Source organism: Calonectris borealis, chromosome 2 (assembly GCF_964195595.1).
Source record: "Calonectris borealis chromosome 2, bCalBor7.hap1.2, whole genome shotgun sequence".
Classification (NCBI taxonomy): domain Eukaryota; kingdom Metazoa; phylum Chordata; class Aves; order Procellariiformes; family Procellariidae; genus Calonectris; species Calonectris borealis.
The window spans coordinates 13,077,704-13,093,645 of NC_134313.1; the positions used below are offsets into that span (position 1 = coordinate 13,077,704).

General features: G+C 41.0%; 1 protein-coding gene across 6 annotated transcripts in view; it reads left to right on the forward strand.

The window, feature by feature from the left end:
• The window catches only part of MTSS1 (MTSS I-BAR domain containing 1), a 128,659-nt gene that overhangs the window by 11,120 nt on the left and 101,597 nt on the right, over positions 1 to 15,942 (forward strand). For all 6 annotated transcript variants that reach the window (XM_075141174.1, XM_075141172.1, XM_075141169.1 and 3 more), the window contains exons 2-3: positions 5,746 to 5,807; positions 8,536 to 8,609. In XM_075141174.1, the coding sequence (XP_074997275.1) occupies positions 5,746 to 5,807; positions 8,536 to 8,609 (136 nt within the window). The remainder of the gene's footprint in view (positions 1 to 5,745; positions 5,808 to 8,535; positions 8,610 to 15,942) is intronic.

Here is a 15,942-nt window from a genome sequence, read left to right on the forward strand (position 1 = left end):
CCCCTTGGAAAAGTGATAGTCTCTACTTGCTTATCCAGGCCATTCTTTGTGTGTAACATCTGTGACTTTGTGTGGTGTTTAGCACAGTAAAGTCTCTTTGCTACTTGGAGGTAGTGTAGTGAATGCCACAGAAATGAAACATTCATAATAATCCTTGTGATTCTGATATCTGATAAAACTATATAAAAAATCTTTTATTTTCAGCATTACTTTGGAGGGATAGGAGGACACGTGCAGGAGCAAAGTTACAATTCTTCTTCCAAAGATAGATGTATGGCATTTGGATGTTTTACTAGGGCGTGAAGCTCGATAACAGTGATGTGTGTTTGGGACTCAGCTTTTTAGCTGGTCATACCTGATCGACTACACTGAGGTATAGAAGATCTAACTCCTGTAGCCTGTGCAGTGTTTTCTTCCATTTTATTGAAGTCTGCAGTCATTGTTCAGTGCTCTTCTGGAAGGCATACAGCTCTTGCTTTGATACCTGGTGAGATAAAACCAAGGCACTGCCCACCTGGTCCCCTTTTCTCCTACCTCTTCAGCTGGAACAGCCAAAATTAGATTCTGAATTTGCTTTACTGTAGAGCAGCTCTGTGTCTCTTTCCCCCTGACCCGAAAGTTTACATGGGTTGTTGCTGTGAACAAGATACCAAACTGTTTCTGCTGCCTTTGTACTCGGTGTCCCAGCAAGAGCTGATAATAGGGCTGAAAAGCTTTTCTGATAAATGAAAGCACTTAAAAGAACGCTGTCAAGGGTTTTTAGAAGATATGATGCATCTCGTCTGTGGAAGTTGGGGTGCATGGAAATAAATTATTAAAGGACGTGTCTTTTTCTCTTAATGGAAAAAGAAGAATCATAACTTCTTAGCAGAAGGAGTGACAGAACAGTTTTAAACTGTCAAGACTGCTGATACTCAAGTTGTAATCTTAAATAAATACAACAATCTGGGTTCCTATTCTTGCCATTAGATGTAATCAATAACAATTTCAGTAAATATGATCCTTTGCTGCAAGTCTACCGTTCCTTTATTGAGAAATCTCGTGAGTTTCTCGTCTGGGTCTCTTCTCACTCCTACTGCAGGATTGCTGGCCTGAAAGGAAAGGAAAAACAAACTTCAATAAATCTCGTGTAGAGTTGTGTTTGTGTAGGGTGGCTGTGCTAGTTCACAAAAAAAGAAGGTTCTTTATCAATCTAGGGTTTAAATGCTCCTTCCAAAGCTGCCTGTTAGTGAGCATTGCCTGCTCTTCCCTGGTGTGGTGGGCTGACCTTGACCAGCTGCCAGGCGCCCACCCAGCTGCTCTCTCACTCCTCCTCCTTAGCAGGATGGGCGAGAAAATAAGATGAAAAAGCTTATGGGTTGAGACGAAGACAAGGAAATCACTTACCAGTTACTTGAACAAACCAGACTTGACTGGGGAAGATAAAATTTCTTGCCAATTAAAATAGATTTGAATGGTGAGGAAGACAGACAAAAATGAAAACGTCCGTCTGCGTCCATGGGTCTGGATGTCGGATGCGATTTCACTGAATGAAGATGGTGTCCCAGTGGCAGGCAGGGAGGACCCGTCCCCAGGAGCTGCCACTATGGAGGACGCTGTCTGGCTGGATGCTGGCGGGTCTGGGTGTTGGTGTCTGGCACTTGCAAGTGCTTTGCCAGCTCAGCCTGGTGCCTTTCAAACACTTGTTGTGCTGCCTGTCCCTGAGGGAAAGTTGTTTCATGTCCCTAATTGTGGACTGGCTACGTTGGTGACAGGCACGAGGCACCATTTTGTTTTTCAGCCCTGAGGCGGAAAGGCAGTTCCCTGCCTGCGTTCAGCGTAGATTAGCTGGAGCTGGGCCCTGGGATCAGGTGACTAATCACCTATAAACCGACTAATTAAGCAATAGGGTAGGATAATGGCATGTTATGGCTTACCTGTGACACGTCTCGATGGGTGGGCAGGCAGGCCGGTGAGCAGCCGAGGGCTGGGCCATGCTGAGCAGCTTGAGGGGACTTGGCGCCATGGAGTGCCGTACGGTAATGGTGAAACACCCATTTCACGGAAGACGCATCAAATTTCTTCATCTGATGGTGAAGAAATAACTGGGCACAAAGTTATTTTGGGGGAAACAGTCCCTGGATTAAACCATTAACGATTTTCAAGAAAACCATTTAAACAAACCTGCACTGTAGCCGATTTCTATTTTAACCTGTGAGGAGCTAAAAAGAGGATTTGTGACCCAGATTCCTGTAGCTCGTCTCCGAGCGGGGCTGGAGGTGGAGACCTGCTGCTTTCACAGATAACGCCAGGGCCTGAGTAACCCTGACATTTAAAGGGGGGAAAATTGATTTCCTTTATCAGCCGGTTGAAATCGGAAATTGAAGGGGGCACAGAGGAAGCGCTGGTAGAGACAGCATTTAAAAATACAGTGTTATTACTCTTAGAAAGTGGCTTTACATCGCAAAAGCACTTCTTAGACAAAGACATCGAATTCCACCTGCTGTTTCTTTGTGTTTAAATTGAGAAAGTAATACATGTCGAATCCAGGATGAAGTTTTATGGCTCTTCTAGCATGTGGTTTTCACCACCATTAACATTTCTCTTGACATGCGCTTTGACGAAAGCAAGAACTATTATTGCAAACGTGGAGGTGAGATGCGGAGCGGCAGCGGGGCTGCCATGCTCGAGGTGGCACGCGAAGAGGTCTCGGAGAAGGAGCTGCTCCCCAGGGTACTGGAGCCTTGCAGTATTTACAGCACTAGTCTGACTCCTGTGTTGTCTCCTTGGTTTGTCCCACAAGCATTGCTAAATGGCTTCCTTGCTTCCCAGGTGCTGGAGGTGGGATAAACCCCTGTTATTAGGGCCTGTGAGGTGGTGGGCATTGTGCACTTCTGCTGTAGGTGGGAATCAATGGGGTTTTGGTTTCAGCAAGGATGTGATGGTGGAAGTGTTTTTTGGAAAAGCTCAAAGGGACAGCAGTTTATGTGCAAGACTTGAGTTGTGTGTTACCGAGAGAGAGATGAGCTTGCGGACATGGCTTCAGCAGGAAAATATGAAAGCAAATTCTATTGGAACACAGATAAAATAAATTCCTCTTAATTTTCAGCTGAGTTTATTTGAGAGAATTCAGAGTTGCAGAAAACAGATCAAGATACCGCAAGCTAAGCATATAATGCAGGAATTCATGTCACTGGTGCAAAACTGCTGAAAGGTTTTCGTTAACAATTGCAAAAAAAACCCAAACCAAAACAAAAATAATGCCCCAAACCCACCACCCAAGTTACTAATTCAGTGACACTTTGAAGGAAAAAAAAAAAAAGCTGCATTTTTCTAATGTTCAAAATGAGATCATGTGCTCTTGGCCAGTGTAGGAGTGCCCAGGTGAAAAGGTTGCATTGATTTCAACCAAACAAATATAGCAAACAATTTAAGTGAGCTGTTACAGCTTATTTAAGTAGGCTTGGCTTGAAGAGAACAACATTTTTAAAGACAAAGAATCAGTAGTCTTGAAAATGCTTCGTGACTATTCCAATTTTGCTTGCTTTGTGGTCAGGCTGGCCACAAAAAAAAAAAAAGGCACTTTCTTCCTGAGCTGTGTTTTGATAGGAGTGTCTTAAGCTTCCCTGTGAAGCAGCTAAACGCAAGGCTGGTGTCAATCTCCTGCATGCCATCAGGCACGTTTAGCTGGATAATACACTACCGAGATGGAAACATAATCAGACTGCTTTGGTATCCTCTGCTTGCCGGCTTGCGTTTTGCTCGAGAACCCAGTAAAGCCTTAGGCCCTGCTGTTAATTGTCGAGGCTTTCAGGGCTCCTGGCGTACACATGCATAATGCATATACAGCACGCAGACAAACATTGAGAGACGGGGTTCAGAGTAGGGGATTTCACTAAGACTAATAGGTTTAAGGAAATGGCTTTTTTTTTTCCTCTTTCAAATAATTGGTGGGTTTCTTTCATTTTTTAGATGTCTGACAGTTTTTGCTTAGCACAAAGCACTTTATTTTCTCTGTCTCCTTCATTTCTCACTGGCTCCCATAAAACCATAATAAGGTTTTATGAACACCTGTTTTACATTGGGGTTTTTTGGTATTTTCCTTTTCTTTTTTCTTCTAGCAAAAAACCCACAACCCTTGCTGAAAAATATGTAGAGCGCCAGTTAGTACCCTTGACAGTGGCCTTACGGCAGCAGCTTCTGCATCTGGGTGTATCATGGTACTGCCCAAGTCCTGCTGTGCAGTGACTGTGTTGGAGATGCACACACAATATCTCTGCAAAAATATCGTATTTCTCAAAATATGATAAGCAGAGAACATAAAATTGTGACCAAGGCCGGACTTGAAGAGGGAGGTTTGGGATTTGCTTTTGGTTTTAACTCCAGGTCTAATTCCAGTGGATTCCCCTGTCGTGCATGAATGTCTGGGAGCTGCCTTGCCGGGGTGTACTGAGGAGCTGGAATTCGGCTGTCAGCTTTTGGGGAAGGGACTGTCTTTGTCCCGAACAAGTTGTGGCCTCTCATGGCAGTGTGGGCAATGGATCTTGTTTTACTTACAAAAAGTGGACCAGTTTATCAGGGTGGATCGAGTTTGCTACAAGCAACTGCGCTTGCTTGCAACCTCTTCCAGGCAGAGCTGGGGTAATGTTAGCCTTGAGGATCTACCTTATCTGGGTTTTATTGTGTCGTCGCTCTGGTAACAGCAAGTCTTATACCTTTATTAAAGGAAGCAGGGATATTTTATTTTACTCTCCAGACTCCAATCAAAGGGAAATTTTGAGGTTTCTTTCTACCGTGGTTTTTGCTGTTAACAGAAAATTTGCACTTGCTCTGCAGAGAGCAATTTACCCTTTTTTTTGGTCTAAAAAGGATGTTTTTTTTTTTTAACCATAAAAATCAGGACTTTTTTTTTAACTTTGGAAAATAAAAATCAGAACTTGTAAGAACACTTGGTGTCCATATTCTAAATGAAAACCTGGGCTTTTAACACAATTTTTAAAAATGGGGAAAAAGTTTACAGGAACTTGAAGTCAAGAAGAATTAAACCTTCTAAAAAACTTTGCATACGCTCAATGCCATGCTGCTTTATCTGCTTCAGTTCAGCAATCTGCTTCAAGGTCATTCGCGACTGTTTTGGAAGCAGGTCTTGCAGTTATAGGGCAGCTGTTGGGAGAGATTGTTGTCTTATGGCCGCTGTGCCCGATTGCTGAGTTACCTTGAGACAGTGTTTGAGGTGGTCTCTTGGTCAACTCAGACAATTATTGTAAAGGCTTTTAAATTTTTTTTCTTTTTTTTTTTAAAAAAAAAAAGAAAAAGAGGATGGGAACCTGGTAATGACAGAGAATCCATTTGTAGGGAAGAACAACTGGGATCCTGCCTTTGGTTTTGGGAGCTTCTCCGTACATGTTGTTGCAATATCCTAGCATCCCACTTCTAATAGGTTTGGTTTTGCTGTATCCATCCGAAGGCATTTCTTTTCTCTGCTTAAGTTGAAATCCCTTTTCTCCCCCAGTGTTTCTATTTGGAAAATCTGTAAAGCCTCCTCAGAGGACCTACTGTTTCATCAGAAGCAGTTGATGTCCCATCTGCTTGGGGCTGGTGTCTAAGGATGTGAGAGAGAACTTGCTGGGAAAATATATTTTGGTGTTAATGGATTAGGATTTAGTAAAGTATTAGTTATTGCTTTCCTTCTAGTTTCATTTCTGGAGTATCAAAACCAGAATGCTCAAACTAAGTATATATTATTGTGTTTTGTTTTTCTTGCAGGGAAGTTACCCAGTGTGGGAAGATTTTATAAATAAAGCTGGGAAACTGCAGTCTCAGCTTCGGTAAGTTTGACTGTGTTACACAGTCAAGATCCCCTACAATTCCTTGTATGTGCAAACATTAAGATTAAATGCAGCTTCTGCCAGGATAGTTTGCTAAGCATGTCCTAGTAAAATTGTGCATATTTCATAGTCAACACCCATGTATGTAATTTTTCACATACTACTGCTGCTGTTTTAATGTATTTAGGAAAATACATAATCTACCACCAGCTGTACATAATAAACATAAAATGAGCTAAATTTCATGGCTTCTGATGGAAAATTGGAAAGATAGTTTATTGTTGTTTAGTGAACACACATTTGGAGTTAGCCCTATGTTGTCCTTCTTATTAGTGTAGAATACAGCAGGTTTATATTAGAAGAGGGCTCAAAATATTAAAGAGTCTGTGGTAATTTTAACAGTACTTTCTTCTGCCTTAAAAACGAAGGGAATTCCTATGCTGGATTGTTTATCGGTGATGATTAAAACTTACTTTATTGGGGTATATTTTGCAAATGGCATTCTGGATTACTTAATAAGTGCCATATGTATCACACTCAGACCAGTTATGCTATCTCTAGAATTCATTCACTTGTAAAATTTGTTTCTGCTAATATGAATCCAAGCTCCATTTCTTCACAACTCTCCCCAAACCATGGTCTCTGCTGTGCTCTCCAGAGCATCAGTATTTTTTTCACAGCAGCAGTGGTAACAGGTATGGTTATTGGCAGTCTATTTTGCAGTTCTGCATTGCATTGTGAACCGTTCCTGAAGAAGCTAGGGTTTAGGCTCATTTGCCCTAAACAACTGGAATATGCTGTTCTGCCACGCTGTGCCTAAAATATCACACTTGCACGTGGTTTTTCCTTTTCTAGCAATCACATCACATCACATTGAGTGTGGAAGAAGCAGAGGAAGTAGTGAAAGAAGAGAAATGGAGAACTTTCCTAGCCCTTTCTACTCTTTATACACAGGCCTTCTGGGAAGGCATGAGGAATAGTTTTGTTTATTTCCCAGTCCTGTGGTGTTGCATTCAATCAATGTAGTGCTTTTCTAGCTACAGGAACATGCAAGCAGGCAGCCTGAAAGCCTGTGTTTGAGGATTTGCTGTCCGTTTCTAGCAAATGTGAGCCATTTGCCTCTGGTTCATTTTTGTGTGCTCTGATAAAGGAGAGCAGATGTCATCTGAGCTGGAGCCAGGTCTTCCTGGATCTTGTTACTGGAGAAATGGAACTTTGTTATTAGCAATATAATTAATAATTAACAACATGGTACACGAATAACAGCATGACCCACAAGTTTGGAAGATTAAGAACACAAACACTGTTAAGGAAAATCCCAGAAAAGGTTATCTAGTTCCAGGGCTAGCTAGCTGTCGGGGGGAGTTTTTTGCCTTCCCTTTAATCTCCCGGGCATGTGGAGAGTCCTTATGCATTTGGTTGGTCCTCTCACGCCTGTTTTTTTTTGTGTTCAAATCTTTTGTGCTGTCACTAGGTCATTTATTACGCTGCCAGTTATGTCTCCTGTATCTTGAGCATATTTGGAGTGAGACTTGCATAAAATCTGACCTAATTAAGCAGTCCTGTGGTCTTTTTGGCCGAGGATCAGCTTTCCTGCAGGTCTCCTGGGTTTTTGGAGGGTAGCAAGGAGGTCTTGAAACAAAGTGAAGTTGATGGTCCTCCTTCAGGATTTTGCTTGGAGAGGCTGACTGTTACCGTCAGGAGACGAAATCAGAGTTATTGGTAGAAAAGATGAGCAGAAACAGAACCATGAGGTAACTGTGGTAGAAAAGATGTGCAGAAACAGAACCATGAGGTAACTGTGGAGAGGGCACAGCTGCACTTTACCTATAGAGCCCTGGCCTACTTTCACTTAAATTGGGTCAACCAGACTATAAACCCATCAGAAATCTGGTCCCAACCTCAGGTGTTTAGGGCTCTAGGGCCTGCTTATGTAGAACAAACGTGTTTGGAAAATTGTAACTCACGTTTGCTGTCCACTTGAAGAGACATGTTGTGTATACGTACTTTCCAAACCTGGATGGAGATGGGGATTGTGGAATCTCCGAGATTGCTGGTGTACCTCTCAGGAAGGGACCTGCTTGGAGGAGCACTGGATCAGAAAGGGTTTTCATTTGTTTTGGTTTTGGGGAGTGTTTTCGGGAGGTTTTTGAGATTTTTTTTTCCCTCTTTCCCATTTGCCCAAGAACTCCAGACCAGTCTGATCTCCAAGAAGTTGCTATTTTCTGTTTCAAGGGATGCTCATGCTCCTCAGATGAGAAATTCATTAAAGTGTTTGGCCAGGATCCTAGATAAAAGGAACGTCCTGCAAGCTTATTCTTAAAATATGCATGTTCCCTGGAAATAGCAGTGGCTGTAATTTGTACACTAATGGGTGTAGTATAATGTGTGTGAGATTTGTTTTCCTGTTTGACTGCTTAATATTAGTTCATCAGTGGAAATCGGCTAGAAGGGGGATGGCTGTGTTCTTTTGAAATAGCACCTGTCCTGTGCAATTCACAGCACGGAATTAGCCTGGCTGCCTCCAAGTCCATAGTGCTAACACAAAGCAAGGAAGAGATTAAGAAATGAAGGAGGGAAAAGGCTAAATTCAGATATGAAAGAGGATATTTTTTGTGGCCTCTGCAAGTTTACAGTGGTATTCTTTATAAACCTAAATGTTTTTGGCAATAATTAAATAGGCAGCAATGAGACACTGCTAATGTTTTGTTATCTGTATGCATTTCAGGACTACAGTAGTAGCAGCTGCTGCCTTTTTGGATGCCTTTCAGAAAGTGGCTGACATGGCTACTAATACACGTGGTAAGCAGATGTGTCAATATTGAGTTTAACAGAATGCTGTGTGGTTTATACCATTTGTCGTAATAAAAAAAAGTCTAACTTGTTACATTGACAAGCAGATCTGTGAGACATCTGTTAGATGGACTTGCACTTTGAAAAAGCGGCACGTGAAAAAGGAAGTCGTCTTTTCTTCACTGAAAAAAAAATGCTGGAAACCTGTAATTTAAATGTGTCATCAATCATGTGAACGCTTCTTAATTACCATTTGAATTATATGTTGATGAATAATATTTTAGAAAGCAAGATTTACTGAAATCTGTATTCACTGGTGTTTCTGTACCTTAAGTAAATGTAAAAGGCTTGATATTCAGCTGGTATAAGTAAGTGTAGGGTTGCTGAAGATAGAGCTGATACCAGCTGCTGCTGTGGCCTTTGAGGTCTGCAGATAATGATGATAGTAGCCTGTACTTACATCTTTGAGGAAAGTCTTTGCTTGTCCTTCCTCTTCTTTAAGTCTGACGTTACTGGTCAAAATTAATTTTCCTGGGCTGTGGGCTTCTCTGGGTAACGGTCTAAGCTTGTTGGTGAGTACGGAGGCCAAAATAGTGCAGCTGGCAATCTTTCCAGGCTGCTGAGTTGGAAGGAAACAAAAGGCTGCTTCTCTCTGATGTTGGATGCCCAGTGACCAAGACATCGTGTGCAGATGTCCCTGCAGTGGTAGGGCATCCCCATGATCACTGTGTCCCCAGGCTCTGTTGCTGAAAAGCAAATCCAAAGTGCACGGATCACTGCTGAGTGAGTGGTTTTTCGTCACTTCTAACCTTAGAGGTTTTGTAACTTTTTTTTTAAAGTCCTAGTGTGTCCTTGGCGTTTGACTTGGAGAGTAAGAAAGTAATATTGCTAACATGGAGAGTGTGCATTTCCATTAGCAGTGTGCAGGCTCAGCCAGACTTCAGTTTCCCTCCATTTCTGGCTAACAGGAGTAGTAGCAGCTGCTGGAGCAAGTATCAAACCATAGAATGACAAGAGGGAACAGTATTTTTTTCCTTTTTGAAGCTAATATTTACATTCTGATAAGAAGTTCCTCATTATATGCATACCTTCTGTAAATTATCGGTAATCTATTCACGTAAAATAATAAACACTCCAGAAAGTGGAATAAACTAAGGATGAGACCCAAGGCAGAACTTAACTTGGATTTCTAACATGTCTTTCCCTCGAGCATGCTCTCTTCTGTTTCTTCTCCCTCCCTGAAAGGGAAAACAGAGTAAACCCTACTAAAATCCTTGAGACTTGTCTTCTGGCTGTGCTGGCAGGCTTATAGAACTTGCATTCAGATACCAGAATGACTGAAAGTCTCGTACTGTCTTACAAAAATGGCTTGTGTGGGTTTTTAAAGGGTATTTTGCACTTTCTGCTGTATTATTTGGACCATGTCCAGCAAGCGTCGTGTCTTGTCTCTTATCTCTTCGAACACATCCTTTTCAAAAGAGCTCTGTAAATCCAGGCCTGCCAAATTTGTATAGCTCCTCTGTTCTGTCTTTCCGCCTTCCCTGACTGAAAGGATAGAAGGGAATTTTGGTTTTATTTTTAGAAAGTGATGTTCTGGGCAAAGAATCAAAATTCCAAGCTAGTTGGTGGTTCTGATCTGCCTCCCAACCGAACTTCCACTTGTGCCCATTCGAATATTTACATATAAGTAGTCTATTGCCTTAGAGCATCTCTGGTTGCACATTGGTCCTTTAACAAATACAAATCCTTCTAGTTTGCTGTGAACAGGGATAAAAGCCAGGGCCCATTGAAGATCATGGCAGAACTCCCTATGATTTATTAGGGCACGATTTCATAAAAATATATTTTGCTGTTAGTATAAACAACCATATTCAGAAAACAAAACCAAACAAACTTAGTGTTTTTCTTCTCTGTGGGGATGTGGGGATCTTAATGGGCTCCCAGTTTTCCCTTTGAGGAGTTATCTAACTTGGAACAATTCTTTGTTAAATTTTGCCTGTTACTTATCCAGTTTATAAAATCATGTATTCGATTGTCTAATCAAACACGTGGCTATGCTTCACACTGTTTAGAGGGTTCTCAGCTAACAGGTTAACCAAAGTCAGCAAAGTTCATGTTCAACTTCTGGGGGTATACAAGACTTGTGTAGCACTTTCCATGACACAGACAGGGAGGGTTTTTTAAATCGTAAGGCTGGTTTATGATTGCATGAGCCAAATGCTTCTTCTGGGAACTGTATATGAAAATACTGAAGCAGGTGCCTGTTTCGGAGGGACAGTGTTAGTACCTTGTAAGATGACTGAAGTGTTGTGAAGCTGGGTGCTGCATTTTATTTGTAATTGCTTATAGTTTTACAGAAAGTGGTCTGCTGTTTTTAAGACCCGCTGATCTAGCTGATGAAAGCGTTTTATCAGTCAGCAGAAGCGCTCTCTGGCTACTCTAATCTGTTTGCATCAGCATTAGCTTTGAAAGAAGAAAAAGTGTTTACATGTCCACATACATGTCCACACACATGCAAAAGGAGATGATTACCTTTGCAGACACCAAGTGTTCAAGTACGAAGAGCTTATTTCCATCAAATCCAGTCCTTGTTCCAGCTGATATCTTTCTCTACCTTGTGTGCCATTGCTGCTGTTCCCAAACACTGACTTTTCCCTTTTGGTGCATCTTTCTTTCTATGTCATTTACTTCCTTCTAATTCTGCAACGGTAACGATGTTTATCTTCACATTCCCATTTGGAGCTCAAAGAGAGGGCATAACTGGAGCTCTGCCTATGAGTCAGATAACCTGTACTTTGCTGTATTTTCCTCAAGTTGTAGCTTTTGAGGTAGGAAAAGCCCTGAATGTGAAATACTGCGTGTTTTGTGGTGACTCAATACACAGATTAATTCCCGACCAGCTCATTTCAGCTTTTGCTTCCTTCTTTGCTTTCTCTCTGTTTAGATGCATATCAACCCAAAGTTTAGTCTCCCTTTTTCCCTGAGTTCAGTTCAGTTCCCTCAGTTCAATGCTTTTGATTTCAGCCTGACAAGGAAAAACATGGGGAAAGTAGTTCTGATGGATTTATCGCCAAAAGGTTTTATTTCTGTGGGTCTGATCATCTGAAAAACATTTGGATGGGGGACTCTGTCAAGTTATATTGCTAATTCTCTAATAATGCTAGCTATATAGCAGCGTGTGGTATCAGAGATTTTTAAAAACAAAATTCCTTCAAATGTTTTGAGTTTTTAGCTCTGACAAGATATATGCATCTATCTAGCAGTTTGTATTATTCAGGCTACATCTGTTTGGCACACAGCCTGGCAGAACTCGATAGTCTGCAGTGGAATCTGGTATTATTTCTCACTGTGATTATTAAAGAGAATACTCACAAAATATTAAATTAAATAGATACTTCAGGATACCTTCAAAGCTCAGTGAAGTTTCCTTTTGGGGAGATGTGTGCTTGTGAGTTTTAGTTTGTGTTTTTCTCATATGGCTTAAGTCTTTCAATATCTGAAATTTTGAATGTTCTTATCCACCTCAATTCTAACTGAAGCATGAAAGAGATTTAAGTCTGATTTCATTTAATAGCTGTTTACCTAGTATTAAAAATAATCAAAAATTATTATAAAAATAAAAACTTATGCATTAAAAATTTATTCTCTTATGAAAGCAAGAACTGTGCATCCCAAATATAAACATATATCACATATAAACATTGTAAGTTGGGTTTGAACAGTATGTAAAAGGATGTGTGTAAATTGCTTTGCTTTTTGTATGCTAGTATTCTTCTGCCTCTGCTGCATTTGAATGTCCTTTGTAGATAATGGCTAGAATTCAGGAACTTGAAAAAGTAAGTGAGAAGAATAACTATCCTCCTTGTGTTATGAGGGACATTAATGTGAAGACATGCACACTTCGTTTGTATCTACTTAATACACCATCAGCGGCTTCTGTGGAAGAAAACCTGCCCCAATCTTGCCTACCTGCATCTTCACAGGTGTAAATTAAAATTTATGGAAAGATGATCTAAAAGCTTTGATTTACCCTGAAGCTTAAAATTGATCTTCAAAGTGAGATCGTTAATGAGGCAGCTGATATCCACTCTTGTGGGTTTTTTGTTTTTCATTCATATTGAAGGGTTTTACATATACATAGATGTATTTGATATTAGCAGATTAGTTAAATCACTTCAAGATACGTTTCAATGTAACACGACTTTCTCTGGCCATGGATTGTAATGCTGTTTGAAGTTGCCTCATTTCAACTTGGCAAGTGCTACTAAAGGTATGTTTTCCCTGCCTTTGGTAATTTTGACGTCTGTCATACTGGTTGGTGCTATTTATGTTTTCCATCTCTTTCATTTTACAGATGTCTGAGAGGACTTTAAGGCAATGCAGAGCTACTGACAAGAGTTGCAGGAAATTCCAGTTGAGGGTGCCTGGTGGGCAGAGAGGGTCTGAGGTCGGGGAGGGAAGAGCTGTGGATGTCAACCAGCTACAAAGGGACACTGAGCAGACCTGGAAGCAAAACTCAGCCCGAGCCTGCATGGCAGGCAGCAGTGACAGGGTATCAAAAACAGCATAGCCATTTTAATATTACACTTTTGAGGAGCAGGATATATCAACCTGGAAGAAGTGCTGCATTAAAGTGTCTGTACTTTTTCAGGCCCCATTAAACTTTATCAGCACGCAGAAATGTAAATATGGTTTAACGCTTTTACTTACAAAATTAAATCTGATTAATATCTGTGAGTGTCCGCCTTGGGGTACCTCTTGTACCGCAGTGTTCAGTGACTGCTCATCATGTTTAATAAAGCTGCTTAAAATAGTACCTTTGCTGCAGATCTCTGTTCCTGGGCAGGCTCTGCATCCGTATTGCTCCAGGTATTGTGTGAGTACACCTTCAGGTAGTCCTTACTCTGGGTGTTCCGTTGTCGTCTTAGCCAGGATATAAACGGTATGTATTGAAGTGGTTTTCCAAGGTGACAAGCTACACAAAGTGTTGCAGTACTGGAATTAGCATCTGTTATCTCCCAAGTAAGTGTGCTTAGGCCTTCCGATGCAGTATCTCGCTCACTGCAAATAAGGCACAGTCTGACACCAGGGACACTTGGTGCCACAGCAAAACGTTATGGACAGTACTGAAAGGTGGCTTTTTACTTACTTATTTTCATGGGGAAAAAAAAACAGGAAAAAGGGAGCCTGGGGTGAGGAAAGACACCACAATCTATAGCAGTAGAACTAAAATCTGTATAACGTTTTGGAAATAAATTCCTATGCTCCTGGCTGTGGACTTGGGAGCTGTGATGATGATCTGTGCGTAATTTCAGAGTGAAAACAAAGCTGGGCACAAGAGGAGAGGGGTTCTTATTGTCCAATTTTTTGTTTTTCTGACTCCTCTTTAACTTCAGATGCTTGTACTCAAATAACGAAACCTTTGTTTGAACTTCCTGTCAGTTAAGATAAGACTTTGTAATAAGCACTTATTCCTCCCATGGAGTCTTTGAAGTAAAATAATACAGTCCAGGCTTTTTCTTTGTGGATTTTCAAATATAAAATAATCAGGAAGAAAATTATTTAAATGAACCGATCAGTCTTCCATTATACTTTCATGAAGATGATGCAAAACACAGGACCGATTCAAAATCGTTGGCAGATAATTTTGAAGCTGGATGCATATTACACATCTGTTGCATTTTGAGAAGTGGGACTTGGAAATGCTGCTTGCAAGTGCTAAAACTACAAAACACGTATATAGCAGGCAGCGCTGTGTTACTCTCTGTTTCCATATTCCTGTCCTTCTCTAGACAAGTAGCAAATGTCAGTTCATGTCTTTCAACAAGTGTGCCACCCTGAAAACTCTGCTGCTGATGTGAGCCCATTTGGCTGGAGCAGTCAAAATGGGATGAACATCTTCTGTGCCCAAACACAAGAAAAGTGATTTGGTTATTGGCAACTAGATTTTATATTTAGGGGTTTAAAAGGGCTGCTCTGCAGGTAAAACACCACCATTGCCTTTTCTTTGGGTGAGTGCATGCATTGCAGCATAAAGAAATTTTATTCATTTATTTTGGCTTTTTTTTTCCTTGAGGTCAGGATGAAGTCTAGCTCAGGGTTGTTGGCAACATTTGTGCTGCTTTAATGCTCCTACCTAAGGAGAAATTTCCAGGGCAATAGATAAGAATAATTGCCATAGTAACTTACATAGTCAGTTACCCTTTGGTACAATCCACAGTATGATGCGTGAGTAGCGTTTGTATTTGCCCTACAACCCAGTATTTTTTTAAGCTTAAGGTGCTTTGCCAAGAGACAGAAGTATTGTTAGGAAAGGGGTAAAGCTGCCAGGTGATTGTGTATGCTAACAGAAACAGAAAATTTGAATGCAAGACTAACTTCTGTGAAGGAGAAAAAAGGATAAGGAGAGGAAGAAGCAAATAAGCTTCTTTAATACTTCATCCAAGGAGTGGGCAGGTGTGTCAAGACAGGAGTGGCTGGCCTTTTTTTTCATGACTGAATGTAAATCTACTCACTGTCATCTGAATCGGAAATCTTTGGGAGTGTGGGGAGCAGGAACAGCACAGAGTTAATTTTTCATATACTCAGTCTTAGTTGTAGTTCTTCCGCTCCCCTTCCTTACGCAGCTGTGTCGCTTTTAGTAGGATAGAGTATCAGGTCCTGGTTTCTCTGCAGACTTGAGATGAATGGATTGATTGTTGTTCCCAACCCCATGATGACTTTGTATCTTTGTGGGCATCTTCACACAGAGCACCTACATATCAGTAACTAAATACTGGTTTTGTAGCTCCAAAGAGTTTTCTCAGTCTTAGCGATAGAACCAGATTTTTGATGGCTTAAACATCCAGTTTGGGAAATATTGAGGATAAATCGTAAATGGCTCTGAGAATTTCCTTTGGATAATTTATTAGGTTAGAAGCAAAGATGCAAGAGCATCCTTTTGATAATGGGATGTGGATTTGAAAATGGAGGCTGAGGTTTTGGTTGGTGGTTGGTTTTCCCAGTGTAGCACATGTTCCTGTGGTGGGAGATCCCCTTTCGGGCTAATCCAGTCAGCCTTTTGATGTGATAAATTGCTAGTTGGCACATAGCAACAATTCTGTAGTAACCACAACAAGAGAGTTGTTGCAGTTTTTTTTACTTTTTTTAATCTGTCACCAGTTGGATAGCAAAGGTAGTTGAAGATCTGTTTCCATTGCATTTTATTTAGTATCTTATTTATTTGCCATGAGACAAAAAGGGAGGTGATGTGTGGTGTGGGAGGAGAATTAAAAAATCGGTTCAGGCTAAGCTAGGTTTCCTATAAAGTAGGGTAGTGCTTCTTGCCTTGTGGATCTTGCCC